General features: G+C 43.8%; 1 protein-coding gene across 3 annotated transcripts in view; it reads left to right on the top strand.

Moving 5' to 3' along the window:
- Window positions 1–16,587, top strand: part of FLNB (filamin B) — a 71,141-nt gene that overhangs the window by 23,307 nt on the left and 31,247 nt on the right. For all 3 annotated transcript variants that reach the window (XM_053989108.1, XM_053989110.1, XM_053989107.1), the window contains exons 2-18: window positions 415–663; window positions 1,670–1,767; window positions 2,622–2,769; window positions 5,893–6,011; window positions 6,746–6,823; window positions 7,594–7,756; window positions 9,015–9,212; window positions 10,913–11,050; window positions 12,172–12,298; window positions 12,831–12,967; window positions 13,356–13,549; window positions 13,869–13,982; window positions 14,494–14,637; window positions 14,977–15,100; window positions 15,342–15,502; window positions 16,064–16,154; window positions 16,392–16,561. In XM_053989108.1, the coding sequence (XP_053845083.1) occupies window positions 415–663; window positions 1,670–1,767; window positions 2,622–2,769; window positions 5,893–6,011; window positions 6,746–6,823; window positions 7,594–7,756; window positions 9,015–9,212; window positions 10,913–11,050; window positions 12,172–12,298; window positions 12,831–12,967; window positions 13,356–13,549; window positions 13,869–13,982; window positions 14,494–14,637; window positions 14,977–15,100; window positions 15,342–15,502; window positions 16,064–16,154; window positions 16,392–16,561 (2,453 nt within the window). The remainder of the gene's footprint in view (window positions 1–414; window positions 664–1,669; window positions 1,768–2,621; window positions 2,770–5,892; window positions 6,012–6,745; window positions 6,824–7,593; window positions 7,757–9,014; window positions 9,213–10,912; window positions 11,051–12,171; window positions 12,299–12,830; window positions 12,968–13,355; window positions 13,550–13,868; window positions 13,983–14,493; window positions 14,638–14,976; window positions 15,101–15,341; window positions 15,503–16,063; window positions 16,155–16,391; window positions 16,562–16,587) is intronic.

Genomic DNA, 16,587 nt, shown 5'->3' with positions numbered 1-16,587 from the left:
CTTTTATCTATGCCCTGGAGTGTATCATGCCTATTGGGATGCTGGTTTTGTGACCTCCATCACATGCTGTTTGGCCTTTTTCATAAGATACAAATGCCATTATGAAATATGAGGTGGTACTTATCCAAATCAAAATACTAGACATCTTAAACTGCCACTTCTCCTAAGCTAAGATCGTAAAGCTGAAGGCCAAGTGACAACTGGAGAGCACTGAGTCCTTTGGTTCTTCTTTTTGTCCTGTCTAATGCTTCCTGTGAGGAATGGTGTCTCTACCTGAACAAATGCCTGCAAGTGGCCTGGGTCAGTTTCCTTGTCCTTGATTACCTGCATGAGTGAAGGCACATTGTTTTAAAAACATACCTCTTTTCTTTAGAATGGCAGGTAATCAGTTGTTGTATGTATTTTGTCTTCCAGATAGTAAAGCCATAGTTGATGGAAACCTGAAGCTGATCCTTGGCCTGATATGGACCCTTATCCTTCACTACTCCATTTCTATGCCAGTGTGGGAGGATGAAGGTGATGATGATGCAAAGAAGCAGACCCCTAAGCAGAGGCTGCTGGGCTGGATCCAGAACAAAATTCCTTACTTGCCAATCACAAACTTCAATCAGAACTGGCAGGATGGCAAAGCACTGGGTGCTCTTGTTGACAGCTGTGCTCCAGGTAAGTCCATTGTTCTGATGACCAGTGTTTTCCTTGCTTGTTATCTTGTGGCTGCTCTTCCTAGGTGAGATTTTCACTGCTGAGCTTGAGACTGGAATGAAGCTTTCAAGAAAACCAAAAGAGTCCAAAGAGACCAGCTGCAGGAAGCAGCAAGTTTTAAACTTCTTGGCTAAGAGAAATTCTGGCCTGTAGCTGAATGTGTGATTGCATTATGGGAGGCGCCATAAAGCTTTGTATTGGGTGCAGGGGACAAAGGCACAAATGCTGGCTCCTAAATGGAAGAAAGGATTGTTCCCACGGCAAGTGCCAACAACCTTTCAACTTCAGGGTGCAGTGGGAGACTTCATGTGTTCTCCTGAACTAGGATTGCAGAGGCAGTACAGAGCAGCCAGAACTGCACGCTAACTGAAACTTCAGTGTTTGGTAAGCTGAGACTGAGCTGCTTAAGGCAAATAATTTGATGTAGTGTGAAAAAGGCAAAATTTCATCACTTTCTAATGAAACAACCTTGCTAGTGGGATTGCTGGTACTCATCTAAGCAATCTAGGCTGCTGTGGCAAGCAGTTGAAATTTTCCTTACCAAATATGCTGCAAGAGAAACAGTGAAACATTAAGGATGGTAGATGTATTTGTGCTAAATTTAGAGTGGTATCTTGCACAAGTTACTCAGAGGTGGTAGATGTCCCATCCCAGGAAACATTCAAGGTCAGGTTGCACAGAGCTCTGTTGAAGATGTCACTGCTTATTGCAGGGGGGAGGGGGTTGGTCTAGATGATCTTTAAAGATTCCTTCCAGCCTAAACCATTCTATGACTCTACACTGATTGTTGCCTTAGAGTTGTTTCAGTAAGCAGCATGTGTTTGTCTTGTTTCGGTTACTTCTGCAAAGCTCTGAATGTCTTTCTGCGAAGCAGTGTAAGGCAAGGCGATGTGGAGTTTATACTTGGTTTCTTCAGCTAGGGAAGCACCTTGGCAGATAACACACAATAACTGAAATGTGCTTGCAGGTTTGTGCCCTGACTGGGAGACCTGGGACCCAAAGAAACCCGTGGACAATGCCCGGGAAGCCATGCAGCAAGCGGATGACTGGCTGGGTGTGCCACAGGTAAGGCCAGCAACACATGGGCTGCCTGTGGGGAGCACAGTGGCCAGCTTTGGTCTTGTGATTAGGTGGAGTTTAAATTCAGGAAAGCAGGTGAAGCTGCTTGGAAGCTTTCAAAAGTTACTCTTAACTCATGTAGAGTTGCCTGAGAAAGGGTGCACTGTTATGAAACACACTATTAAGTTTCAGAGCTCTGGTTGTATTTGTGTAGGTGTCTCTGCTGAAGACAGCTGCTGTTGCAGCATGTAAGGCAGGAGGAAAGGACCTATATGGTGGTGCCTGACATGTTAGTCCATGGTGTGAGTTTGTTTTGCTGCATTGAATTCCACAGAAGAAAAACTTACTGGCTTAGGAAATCACCTGTGATGATAATGTTCAAACAGAGAGCAATGTATTTACAAACTGGATTCTTTTCATGCTGATAAATTTGGACAGAGTTCCAGAAGTCTCTGAAGCACCTTGTATTGTGGAAGCAGGAGAAGAGACTGGTCACAAGTTTTACTTTGCAAGCCTTGCAGTTCAGAGCTGTAAGCATGCAGGATTATGAATTACTAACTTTTTCAGTATCAATTATCCCCATGTCACTTTTCAAGGGGAACTGCTGTTGTCTTGCTTTGGTACCATTAAGCTTGTTGCAGTCTCCTGAGAACTCCTAGTAATCAAGGCATAAAATGCCCCCAGACCACACTGGGACAATAATGAGCTTCTTGATTTTCTTATCAAAGGGAAAATAAGTGTAAGAAATCCCATTAGCATGTGGGAGTTTTGAAATCTAAGTCTGTGTCATAGTTCTGTTTCTGTGTTGACCTGCGGTAACCAAGCACTGCTATAATATGCTTATTTGCACTGTCTTTCAGGTTATTACCCCTGAAGAAATTATCCACCCTGATGTGGATGAGCACTCTGTGATGACTTACCTGTCCCAGTTCCCCAAAGCCAAGCTGAAACCAGGAGCTCCTTTAAAACCCAAACTGAATCCAAAGAAAGCAAGGGCTTATGGCAGAGGTAAGGACTTGGTGAGCTGAAGCTGCATGGAGCAGTAACTCTTCAGAAAGCTGGGTGGGGTTTTCTGCTTATGTTGAACTTCAGACCTGCTGTAACTAACTGACTTCAAAGTTTCACTTGTATACTCTTGGTGTGGTGCCTGGTTTCAGAAATACATGGATATAGTCCAGAAGGCACTCCTAGTTCTAACATGTAAATTTCCCAGTCTGAACCTGTTCTGCAAGCTGCCAGCCTCCCATCCACAGCTGGAAGAAGTAGCATGATATGGGGCTAAAACAATCTTGGCGTGGAATTCAGAACAGCAGTGTTGCTGCTGATGGGTGATGATCTAGCAGTGAATGCTTCTTGTGATAAAGCACTCCTTAAAAGAAGAAAAACCTCATCACCTCACTGTCTCTCTGGCAGGCTCTCTGTAGAGACAGTTTTCCATTTCCCACGCTTGATATGTGTTAGAGTGGGGTAATTCTAAATTACTTACTTGAGTTGATTGATAGTGTTGAATACTTTGCACATGTACAAAGATGGGTTGGTAGCCCTTGAGACATTAAATAGTGCTGAGCCTTGTTAGAAAGGCTGTATTTGCTGATTGGAAGGACTCAAGGCTGAATTTGCTGATTGTCCATAGGTGCTTATGCAACTGTAGATCTATGTAGGCATTCTTATTTTTAACTGACCTTTTAAATTGATAATTTCATGTAACTATTGATGAGGTTCTATTCTAGATTGGTGCACAGTCACAAATGAATAAGTAACAGATTTTTGCCTTGAATACGGTTGGCATGTTGGAAGACATCTCTTCAGCATTATACTTGGCTCTCCATTCCACCTTAATTTTTTTTTTTTTCGTCTGTGGGCTGCTGTTGGTCCTTCAAGATTTTTAGAATGAGTGTGTTTCAGAACTGGGTGTACAAGAGTGAAATGGAAAGAAACAAAACTTTCCTTTTTTTTTTTCTGGTTTTCTTACTTGCCTGGGATTTTTTAAACTTGATTTTCCATTGAAACTTAACTAGTGGAATGAAGAGACACGGACTTTATTTATGCACTTAAGAGCAGTTCCTACAGTCAGAGTGGATTTAGCACCTATCCAACTTGGGGTTTATGTCCTTTGTTGGTGCCTTCCACAGCAAACCACAATACACAGACACATTTTTCAGGCCCCAAATGTGTAAACGACTGATCAGCCTGCCTCAATCTGTCAAGTCTGGCTTTAGTCATGTTTTTAGTCATTCAAAAACTGGAATTACTTTGTTGTCTGCTTTCATGTGTCTCTGGAACCTTTGTAATGAAAATTACTTTAGACTGAGTGGCTCTTATTGAAAGATTGATGTTTTCATTAAGTTAATTGACAAAACAGAGTCACTAAATATAGTAATTGATAATTCTGACTGCTAAGATATGTCAGAACTGGAAGGTGACTCCAGCAGCAAGGGGCTCAATCCTTGACTGAGCAGGGTCTTTTGGGCAGGTGAGAAACATGTTTTCATGCTTCCAGAAAAAGATGACTGTCAAGTGCTAAGTGGGTCAGTCTTAGCTCTTTTTATTACCCTTTTTCATGTAAGCTCTTCATAACCTCCCAACAAGAGTCTTAGTTGTAGCACACCACCCTGAGCACCGTGAGGGTTTGTGCTGAGGACAGCCATGTGTAGAGCTGGTGTGAAATGAGCCTGCAGAGGGGATGTACAGAGTTGTGTAGGTCATCAGTGGTGGAATAGGAGTTCTCATTTAACCGTCCAAAGCAGGCCACTGATAAGATAGTAAAATTTAGAAGATGAAGTGTAGGCTAAGAAAGTGTTGTAACTAATGGTATCCTGGCTGAAATTGTCTTCAGAGGAGGATAATCAATCCTTCTTATGCTTTCAGAAGGCGTGATACTTAACTTGAATACCATACCCTAATGCTTGTGGGATGGACTGGAGAGACACAGACCAAATTTGTAGCAGTTTCAGCTAGGTGATAATCTAGGGCTTAGTTTGAAAGAATGAATATGTCAATTGTTAACACCTTATCAGAATGCTCAGATTTCCTAGCAAAAACATGGTCTTCCTTGCATTACTCTCAAGTTACTGTTTTCTGAAGATAAACAAGTTCAGGAATTCTGTTGTTCACAACCACTTCCTTTATAATCAATCAGACATTGCACTTTCCACTAATTGTGCTATGGAGCAGTAGTGCCCACGGTTTTATGAATCAGCCAAGGAGTAATTGCCTTGGACGGAAGGGTATGGATGTGTTTGGGCTAGTCTGGAATCAGCAACTTTGGGAAGTTCTTCCACCCACTCAGTCTGACACCACCATGACAGATGTCACGACCTGGGACTGTGTACAGAGAAATGATGAAATCCTGCTGGTAAATGCGTGCTGTAGCAGGCCCTGTGCTGGAGAATAAGGAAACTGATTAAAAGTTAAGTGGAAACCACACAGAGTAGCAAGATTTTTACTGTTTTAAGAGGTTCCTGTATGCCATTTGTACAGTGTACACTCTGGCCAGGTAGTCTGAGCAGATTTCAAAGAATAGTAAATCTTAGCAGTGTCTGTACTGTTGGATTTTGAAAATGGAGTAAGATGGGGCAGTACACGTAAAAATTGTCTGGCTTAAAGTAAGTATTTTACTCTTGGCTCTAGCGTAATGCCTTCACCTAAATGCTTCCAAAAATGTCTCTCCTGCCTCTCTAGTCACCTGTCCTGTGGTACAACACATTTAAACGTTTAACTGTGTGAAGCAGAATGGCTCCTAAAGAGCAGTTCTAATGCACATATCCTGCTTGCTGTCAGCATCAGCCCTGCACTTGCCAGCAGCGGGAGTGACCCTCAGTCCCTGTCAGGGTAACTGATTTTCACCTGAATCCAGATAGCAGCTGTGTTCCTGACTTGGTCAGAGATTGTAAGATGAGTTGAGTGCCGATGATTCAACCAATTTTTAAAACTACTTGTATTGTAAGAGAAGGCCTTATTGTGAGCATCATGCTGTGGGCAGAGGATAAAGACATGATGTGCAGAAGTCTGGGGAAACTGATTCTGGTGGCTTGCAAGGGAGAATGGGTTGAACAGCCTTTGGGTAGCCTCCAAACTGTCTTCTGGGTTTCGTGGCAGCAGCTGATGTGCTATTCTCTATCTGTCTCACAGGGATTGAGCCTCATGGGAACATGGTGAAGCAGCCTGCCATCTTCACAGTGGACACCATCAGTGCTGGGCAGGGTGACCTGATGGTCTTCATAGAAGATCCAGAAGGAAACAGAGAGGAGGTATGTACGTTAAGTGTATTGTATGGAAAAGTCAAATTGGTCTGAAGGCTGTAGTTTTTGTGGTAACCTTCATCCTTCACAAGTGAGTTCTCAACAAATAAGTAATCTAAAAAGAAATTGCAAAATACCATTTATCTAAAGTGCAAGAAGCCTCAAGCTTTTCTTCATGATTGCCTTGAAAAACAGTCACTACATGCAACTAAGCAACACAGCTCCAGTGTCCAGTAGTTGCAGAGCTTTAGCTTGACTGGCCAAGTACTCTCTGACCTGCTTTTAGATAACATACATCAGTAAATCACTGTCTGCATTTACTCATTCTGCAAGAATGGCTAAAGCAACTATTTAGATGCCATGAATCATTCTGAGTTAAAATGCTGGTTTTAATGTTTATAGAAACTTCTCATCCAAGTGTTCCACTTGATCATGTTACAGCATTCCAGAAAAATACAGCTGTACATTGGACTTACTGTCTCCTCATATTTGGCCTGCCTCAATAGAGCAATTAACAGCAAAGGAAAGGGCTGGGTTGGGGAGAAGGTAGCTTGCTTCCTCTCTTGGAAAGACAAAACCAATGGGATTTTGTCCATGTGAGAAGACGAGGATAGCAAGGATCCCTGCTCTCACAGCAACAAGTGTCTAACATTGCTGACTTTGGAAATAGATTGCAGTATCAGTAAAGAGTTCAGCTGGCGTGTGTAGGCACAGCTTGACAATGGATGTGTTTTCTCTCCTAGGCAAAGATAACTCCATCCAGTGACAAAAACAAGACCTACTCAGTACAGTATGTTCCAAGGGTTACTGGACCTCACAAGGTGTGTTTTGTGTCAATAATCAGTATTCTCTTGCTAGACACACTGCTCTGCTGATTGTTAACATGAGCCCCTGAGGGCTTGCTGTTCACTGATGGGTAAGAGCCACCTCAGGCATTCTGAAGAAGAGTTAAATTGATGTGGCCTTAGTTCTCCATCTGGCTTTTGGGCTGCTCCCTTTGCAAGGGGAAAAGAGGTGTGTATTGGGAGAAAGTGCATTTGTGTTTGAGTATCAAGTGCTACAGCTGGGCTACTTTGTGCAACTCACAAAGCCAGTTTTGTGGGTTGTCACAAGAGATGCAGATGAAAACAACAGGTTGTTTCTATATCTCTTTGCTGATGGTACTGTACAGTGTAGGGATTTTGCAGAGAAGGACTTCCTCCCTTTGTGCCTGGATGCCCATAGGCACAGGTTTATGATGGGTGATCCTATTGCTTTGACACTTCCTAGGGTGGCCAGTTTCCACAGCCAGCCTGAAAAGATAAAATACAAGTTCTGCTGCCACTTTATTGCTGGATGGAGATCCACCTTGTATTGGCATATCCTGATTCAAGCTTCCATGCTGGTGTGCCTGATTCTGTAACCAAGAGAACTTTAAGAAGGTGACCAGCAGTTAGAATGGATGTGATGAGGGCTGTGGGATGGATGGTCCCTCACCTCTGAGGGAAAGTGTCTTTGTGTTACAAATGCAGGTGCTTGACCTCGTGCTTGGCTTTATGGTAGTGATCTGAGCTCTGCCTGATGGGTCCAAGCTGATGCTGTCTGTCCCTAGGTTTCCGTCCTGTTTGCTGGGCAGCACATCTCGAAGAGTCCATTTGAAGTGAACGTTGACAAAGCCCAGGGAGATGCAAGCAAAGTGACAGCAAAGGGACCAGGACTGGAGGCAGCAGGGAACATTGCCAATAAACCTACCTACTTTGACCTCTACACAGCAGGTAAGCAGAATGAGTGATGATGGAAATCCTGCAGTTTCCTCAAATGTGAGAACCTAAGGCCTTGGAAAAATAGCTGTAAAGTGGATGAGGATTTGTAGCCCCATCCAGCTCATAGGTGAAATAATAGCCGGGCTGCTTACAAGGCTTCAGCTGTGTACGAAATATTTGAGTTACAGAGCTGAGCTGGGGCAAGAGGGTGCTAAGCCTGACCCAGAAATTTGCCATGAATTTGCTGGATGGTTCCTGGCTAGTTTCTTTCCCCAACTCATTTTAAACAGGACTGTGACATGTTGAACGTGAGTGTGAAGGATAAACTGTGAGCCAACTGTAAGTGTGTAGTGTGTTCTATATTTAGCTCTACAGAAAGAACCTGCTGCAGTGCTACTTTGAGTTCATACTTCAATGATGAATGCTTTCAACCTTTATTGTAATTATTAGAGGGTTACTATCTTCATTAGGGCATCTCCATCACATTATTTGTCACCTACTATTAGGCCAATGCTATAGCCTAAAGGAATGAGTCAATAAGATGCTACAAATGTTAATTCATTTAGAACAATGTGAAACTACGTAGGGCAGTTACTTGTAGCATTTAAACACCAAAATATGCTGAGTAGCATATTTGAAATTGCCTTTTGCCTGAGGGAGCTTAGGAATAAAATTAAATGTGGCTATAGTGAGGCAAGTATTATGTTCAGCCTCTAATTGGGAGAAGGAGTGGTCTGAATCATGTAAAGACATGTCTGGCCTCTGAAACTGTATAGAAAACTGTTTTTGCTGTATGATGAGTTGAATAAGATGTGAGAGGAGCAGGTGTCTGAACAAAAGTGAATACATATAGCCCAGCAGAGAGGATCCTTGTCAGACCAGCATTCATTTGTCCAATCTCTTAATCTAAACCACTTCAAAGCTTGAGAGATTGAACTGACTGGTAAAGCTGTGGGCTGATCTGCAATAGAGGTGCTACAGGGTGGTATCCATAGGGTAACCAGGCTGTATGTATATTCAGTACTATGTTGTGAAACCCTGTGGCTGGAGCAGCAGAGCCCTGTCAGTTTGACTTCATGGAATGCCATCATGCTGTCTTGCCCACTCCCTGCTCAAATGTTTCTTGTCGGCAAAAGCTGAACGCAGAAGCTGTGCCTAGAATTGGCAGCAGAGGATGGCTGGCTGAGCCCAGACAGCTGGTGGTAGTCTGAAACAGGGTGCCTGTTGCTGGTGGGGAAGCCAAGGCTCAGCTGGGCTTGTTTCTTTGCAGGTGCTGGTGTGGGTGACGTGATTGTGGAAGTGGAGGATCCTCAGGGAAGAAACCTTGCTGAAGTTGTAGTGGAAGACAAAGGCAACCAGGTCTACCGTTGCACCTATAAACCTGTTCAAGCTGGTCCTCACATTGTCAAAGTGACTTTTGCTGGGGAGGCAATTCCCAAAACTCCTTGCACTGTTCTCATTGGAGAGGGTATGTTTTTAAAAAATGCATATAAATGTAGATGGGCACTTTTCTCCTTGGATGTGATCACAGAATATGCTTGGATCATGCCTTTTATATTCCCTGTACCTTTCAACATCTTGGTCCTGTTTCACTGGGTCACCTGAGTACTCTCAGGGTAAACCAGTGCTCTCTAACAGTAATATGGCTTTTGTTGCTAGTTTCCTTTCTGCCTAGACTTACAAATGTTAAGCTGCCCTTTGAATTTTTTTGAGTAATTTATGCAGCTATGCAGTGTCTTGCTGTTTTCCGCCCTTGTTCCTCAAATGACTATATTTACTGTTTTCCTCCTTAACGGACACCTAATTTGCTTTCTGTTCCATCCTTACGTGCTCCTATGCTTTTAGATCTCTGCTCATCTCTCCTGAGCTACCCTCCATTTGTGGAATTTTGGACTTCACTGCTAATGGCTTCATAGTTGGTAAGAGGTGTGCAGGATGCTCCGTCATGTTTGCTCTTTGTAAGCTTCTAGCCTGCAGCTTGTCCCAGCCAAAAGGATTTTTGGTTTTGTTGGGGTTGGGAGGAAAGTTGCAAGCGAACTGAAGCTTTGTGTGACCCAGTCAGTGAAACTGGCTTAACCACAAGCTGCCTGACGCAGCTGTGTAAGTGCTCTGCAAGCTGTTCCCACTCCACGTCAGCCATGCTCCTGTGTGTTCCCACTGAGCTTTCAGAGCTGGCAGATGGCACACAGTCCCCACTCACACCATCCGGTGTAGGACACGGGGCGATGTTGGCTGCTGCAGGGGTGAGGGGAAAACCTGTAAGCTGTTGTATAATGAGTGAAAACCTAACAAGTTGCTTGGCAGACTTGTGCTCCTGCTGTAAGCACGGCGTGCTTGGGGAAAATGCGCGTTCGGTTTACAGCGCGGGGAAGCTGTGGTTGTTTGTAAGTCTCTTCAAACCTCTCAGGTCTTTGGCGCTGAAAACCTTATGACAGCTGGGATTGTGTAATGAAAACTATTCCTAAGTGCACAAAATTTCTGTAGCCACTCTGCAGGCCCAGAAAAGTGCTTGGAGTAAAGAGGTCAAGATAAGCCTAAGCTGTGTGTAACCCTCCTACCCCACCCTGCTTCAGTGTGCAGAGGTTCAGTGACTTTGCTTCTGTGAAAGTGTGAACTGTGACAATGGGGGGGGGGCGGGGGGGGTTTGACATGACATCTTTTAACAAAGCCCAGGCAAAACTCAGCTTTGCCAATAGCAGTTATCCCAGTCATATGCTTCTGAAAGACCAGAAGAATAATACTGTTCACTGGGGCTTATCTGCAAAAAGGACCCTACACCCTACACGCACAGGGCCTCAATGCGAAAGGCGTCAGGAAGGTTGTGTCTGTGGCAAATATCTCTATGTGATAGCTGTGTAAAAGTCTTGTACTGATAACTGGCATTGAATTGGAAAGCAGAAGGGCTTCAGTGTTTGCAATCATTCTAAAAAATGGTCTTGGAGGGGGTCAGTGTTGCCTGGTGGCACTGACTACTACTGCCTAAAAGCCAGGGGGCATAGACAGCAGACAGGCAGACTCACGTCTGTCTGTCTTAATGCTGTCACCTTGTGCTGAAAGCTAAGCTGTGGTTGCCCTGAGTCAATGTTAAACTGAAGGTTGTCCCAGGCTGGCTGGGCTACCTGTGTGCTGAGATCAGAGACAGTAGTAATGCCTGAAGTTGCCTTGCAGCCTGCAACCCCAACGCGTGTCGTGCCACCGGTCGAGGTCTGCAGCCCAAGGGCGTCCGTATCAGGGAGACAGCTGACTTCAAGGTTGATACAAGAGCAGCAGGGAGCGGAGATGTTGGAGTGACTATCAAGGGACCAAGTGAGTGCTGGGGAGAATCTGTGCTGTGCATGTGTTTTGGAGAAGGGGGGGAGCAGAGCCTGGGAAAAGGAAGAGCGGGAAGGAGATGGAACTGATGGGATCTGTATAAAAAGCCAGATTTCAGAATGGTTTTTCGGTACTTTGTGTCTGTTGGGGAGGTTTTGATCTGCAGGGCTGGATAAGATTATATCTGGTTTTAGTTCCTTCCATTTTAATGCATCAGTTAGCAAAACTGAGAAAATCCATGCATCTGCCTGCTGTGGCCTCCAAGCTTTATGGGTACACATTGCATCTTCATCCAATCTGTGGAAGTGAGTCACATGCCAGGGTCTCTGGCATGATGGAAATCCTACTCTCATAAAGCTGGGAGTGACTCGGAGCAGTATTCCTGGTGGCACTAGCTGCTTGGGCACACAAACAGAGGAGGAAAGGAACCCATAGGCTGACAGAGACCATCTCTGAGGATCCATCCCCAGATTCCTTGGTCCTGAGCCCTGGATGTGGCCCTCTGCCTGGGAGGATGGGAGCACAGGGGCCGCTGGCTCATGCGGCCGCCAGCAGCAGTCCCTGTGTGGTACTCTGAGCCGCCACCTCCCCCCGCCTGGGGCGGCATTCAAAGGTGCATTGTATTGCCTTCACCTCCTCCACACACACAGAGCCCTGACTGTGTGGCTTCATGAGGCTGGGGGGAAAAAAAGCAACAGACATATCAACGTAAATTTTAGCGTATTAAGCTTTTCTTCCTAAATTCTTCATCTTGAAGAAAATGAAAAGTAGGCATTCCCTGCATACTTGTGGTTACAAAGTCTGACAAATGTTAAGCTTTTTTGTTTTAACATATGACATGCATCATACTGCAGACTAAGAAAATAAAACACAAGGGAACTTATTAAGTCTGGTAACTTAAAATACTTTCTGCTCTATTTCTTCTGGAAGTGTTTGCTGTCTTTGTCCTAGAGGGCAGCTAGAACTAACTTCCCTTATAACCTGACCTTTTTTTTTCTGGTGGAAGAAATTTATTCTTGCAAGCTAAAATAAATACTAGAAAACATGAACTTGTCTGAGTGATTGAAAGCAGGATGGAAACTGTTAAGTTCAATGCTGAATTGATCTTTCAACAGAGGGCTTGGAGGAGTTGGTGAAACAAAAAGGCTTTATGGATGGTATATATGCATTTGAATATTATCCAGCCACACCAGGGAAGTACGTTGTCACAATTACATGGGGTGGGCAAAACATCCCAAAAAGGTGAGTCAAAAGCAGCTTTTTGGGCATTTTTGTGTCCTTCAGTGGGTTGTGTAGTTGGTGGGCTTTTAAAGCAACACTGATTTGAATTAGCACTGGGAAGACAAGTTAGTGGCAAATTGTTGTAACATCTTATTTTTAACAGCCTGTTTTCAGGCTGCAGCGGCTTGACAAAGCTCTGAAGGGTGATTTGTGTCAGTCTTTCTAATGCAAAATCATGAATAAAAAACCTTATAAAACATGGTGGATCATGCACCTTGGACTTTGCTGTAAGACTTTGAAGGGATCTATTATTTCAGTGTCCATAGCTACAGCAAGCAGAGCAAGTATTTGACACTCAGGATTTGTGGTGCAAGATGGTGATGGGTTGGATGACCTCTCTGCCAGAAAGACACTGCTGGGCACTGTGCCACCACATGATAGCATCTGTTAATTTGGAAAATTCAATGTAAAGCCTCATTAAATTGCTTGGGGTAAAAGAGAGATACTGTATTTGTCCCCATTTCTAATACCATGCTTTGTTTTTCTCTGGTAGTCCCTTTGAAGTTCAGGTGGGTCATGAAGCAGGTCCTCAGAAAGTGCGAGCCTGGGGGCCAGGACTGCACGAGGGAGTTGTGGGCAAGTCAGCTGACTTTGTGGTCGAGTCCATTGGCACAGAAGTTGGTTCTCTTGGTATGTTACTTTACTTAGTTTCCCTGAAATATTTGTATCTTGCAATGCTAGCAGCGAACTCATGAAAAACAATAGGTTTCCCAACAGTAAAAACACTAAAAAAAAGAGAAAAACCAAGTCTCTAAGATGTTGTGGTCTAAACACAAACATCTATCAAAGGCAAGTCCTAGAGACAGGAGTGTGTGTGATGGAGAGTGTTAATCTGTGATTTTGTGGGATGAGATCCAGAAGGGAATGATAGATGAATGGATTATCTCCTGTATTGCTGAAGAAGGGCGACTGAGAGATCAGGCATGTTTATGGCTAACAAAAAGCTATTTGTGGAACTGGTGTTAAATTAGCAGCTGCCACAAACCTAATATGCGGAACCTACTTGTTCCTTTTTCAGGCTTTGCAATAGAAGGCCCTTCTCAGGCTAAAATTGAGTGTGATGACAAGAACGATGGCTCATGTGATGTGAAGTATTGGCCCAAAGAGCCTGGTGAATATGCTGTGCACATCATGTGTGATGATGAGGACATAAAAGACAGCCCTTACATGGCCTTCATTCGACCAGCTTCAGGAGACTTCAATGCAGATAAGGTGAGGCACAGGAGTTGACCCATGGCACAGCATGTCTTGGATGTAACTACAGTAGAGATGTTTCTAAAGGATTCTGGTAGCAGACTCTTGGAGTGCCTCTGCTTAAAGCTCTGAATTTGCCAAGATATTACCCAACCAGATATTCCCCAGCTTATTCAAGTAATACTGTTGTAGTTTTGATTTAATATAATGAAAACTTGCTGAAGTAGTATCACATGCTTCATGGGGCTTGTGGAGGGGGCAGGTCTTCATACATAAATCATTTCATTTTGTTTCTCTTTCTGAGCTGCAAACTAATATTCTTGAGGTGCTCTTCTAGGTGAAGGCATATGGCCCGGGCTTGGAGAGGACTGGCTGTATAGTGAACAATCCTGCTGAGTTCACAGTTGAAACCAAGGATGCTGGGAAAGCACCTCTGAAGATGTATGCACAGGTAAAAACCCGAAGGCAGCTGTGTGAAACTGTAGCAAAAGGCCTTTAATACTGTTTAGAAAAATGCCTTAAGTATTTCTACTCACTTATATACCACTTAATTCTGGGCATGTGTAATTCCGTCAAAGCTCTGTGCTTTGATCTGTGTAATGTAGTCAGGCAACAACTGAAGACAAAGTGACTGCTCTGAAGTATATGAAGTACATGTCTTTGCTTCCTTACTTGGAAGCAAAGCAAGGTGTAATTTCCTTGAGTTGTCATTTGGAAGCACTGAAGTGTCTCTGAGCCTGTGAATTTTCTATGTGTTGTAGTATGGTGTATGAATGAGCAGGTGTTAGATGAGGAAGACTTGCAGGAGTGTAAATTGCATATTTTTTCAGTATTTCTGAGCTGCAGTTCCAGGAAAAAAAAAAACAAAAAACTGGACACATTTTGAAACAGTCTTGGGCTGTTCAAACTATTCAAGCATTTTTGAAGTACCTGAACCTTCTGCTTGTATTACTGCTTTTTAGGATGGAGAAGGAAACCCTATTGATATCCAGATAAAGAGCAAGCCTGATGGTGTGTTTGCCTGCTCCTATGTGCCAGTTAAACCAATCAAACATACAATTTCTGTTGTCTGGGGAGGAGCCAATGTGCCCAATAGCCCATTTAGGGTAAGTACAGAGATGAATAGTACTTAGTTCTAGCCAAATAGGACACTGGTGCTCACAACTACTTGTTAGTACAACTAGGATGATAAAACCCTTCTGTGAACTCTAAGAAGGTGTGTCCTTCTGCTTCATTTTTTTTAGAAATCTATCCACTTGTATGAATCTTTCTGTTTTTACAAGCTCACATGGTGATCTTCTATCAGCCCAGCTGCAGCCTGGGTGATTTGGGGCCATTCATTTGCATCTGTTATCCTGTAGCTCCTCTCCAAGCAATGCTCTGACTTGGCTGTGATCTCAAGTGTGACAAAGATGTGTGATTCTGACCCTTGTGAATTTGTATAGGTCCTTATAGGTCAAGGGAGTCATCCTCAGAAAGTCAAAGTGTTTGGACCTGGAGTAGAGAGAACTGGCCTGAAGGCAAGTGAGCCAACCCACTTCACTGTGGACTGCACGGATGCAGGAGAAGGTAAAAGCAGGCTGGGCTGTTCTGTGGTATCAGAATCACGGGTCATGCAATGAGGGGATAATGTACTGTTCCATGCTGGTTTTCCTTATTTAGTGGAAAAACCTTGGGAGGCAGAACATTGCAGTGACTTGTGATCTGATCTGTTACATTAGTTAACATGGTGACTCAGCTAGAAATGGGAATGGTTTGGCTGGCAATGTCTGTGCTGTCCAGTAGCAAAACCTCCACTTGTTGTTCCTAGGTGATGTCAGTGTTGGAATCAAGTGTGATGCTCGTGTGGTCAGCAGTGAGGAAGAAGACATAGATTTTGACATCATCCACAATGCTAATGATACATTCACAGTGAAGTACTCACCACCTGCTGCCGGGCGCTACACTATTAAAGTGCTTTTTGCAGGAGAGGTTTGTAATATTAATTTTGCAGCCTGATGTTTTGAGAATCTGTTTATCTGCTCTTTGATCACCATGCATTAGCCAGTTCACTGCTGGCTCTTTCCACATCAGCTCACATGCGCTTGGTTTGGTCACTGTTTCTATAACAATGTAAAAAAAGGGAAGTTCTTTGGTAATACTTGCATGTATGCAAGTGAGAGGAGTTGGTTGGGGACACTGAAGTTTGTGTAATGTGTTGGACTGGCATAATGAATGTGGTCTCCCATGGGGCAAGGCTGCCTTCTATAGGAAAAATACCTAAGTGACTTTTCAAGAAAAATAAGGGGAAAAAGTTTTCCTTAAAAATAAAAAAGAGAGAGACAAACTTCCAGCTGCTAACTTTGCCCTATATTTTGAATTACACTAATCAGTAAGGCAGTTTTAAGTGAGGTGAAATTTTACTTAAGATGCTGGAATTAGAGCAGAATTATCTTAAAACTATTGTCTGTTTAATTTTGGCTAGTGTAGAGTGACCTGGTTATTTTTGGAGTTTCTGTTGTGACCTGGTTATTTTTGGTGTTTCTGTTGCAGGAAATTCCTGCCAGCCCATTCAGAGTTAAGGTGGACCCCTCACACGATGCCAGCAAAGTGAAAGCTGAAGGACCTGGGCTGAACAAAACTGGTGAGAGCTGGGTTCATGTAGTGTGACCAATATGGGATCATGAGGAGCTGTAGCAGAATAGTCACAGCCTGGCTGAGCATTGCAGGGATGCAGCAGCAGGGTGGGGTGTCAGGCAGTTGCAAACAATGCCTTTCCCTTAGTGTTTTGCTTGGCTGGGCTTTATTGGTACTGAATGCTTCTGGAGGAGAGTTTCTCTGTGTGAGCTGTGTGTAAATTAGAATTAACATTTTTCTTTAGGTGTGGAAAATGGCAAACCAACACACTTCACTGTGTTCACCAAGGGAGCTGGAAAAGCACCACTGGATGTGCAGTTCAGCAGCTCAGTGCCAGGAGAGGCAGTGATGGATCTGGATATCATTGACAACTATGACTATTCCCACACGATTAGGTACACGCCCATCCAGCAGGTAGGTCTGACTCCTGTAGCGGTACA

This window comes from Vidua macroura, chromosome 13 (genome assembly GCF_024509145.1).
Source record: "Vidua macroura isolate BioBank_ID:100142 chromosome 13, ASM2450914v1, whole genome shotgun sequence".
In the NCBI taxonomy this organism is placed as follows: Eukaryota; Metazoa; Chordata; class Aves; order Passeriformes; family Viduidae; genus Vidua; species Vidua macroura.
Note: the sequence above shows the minus strand (reverse complement) of the source record. Positions and strands in the feature narration are given on the sequence as shown.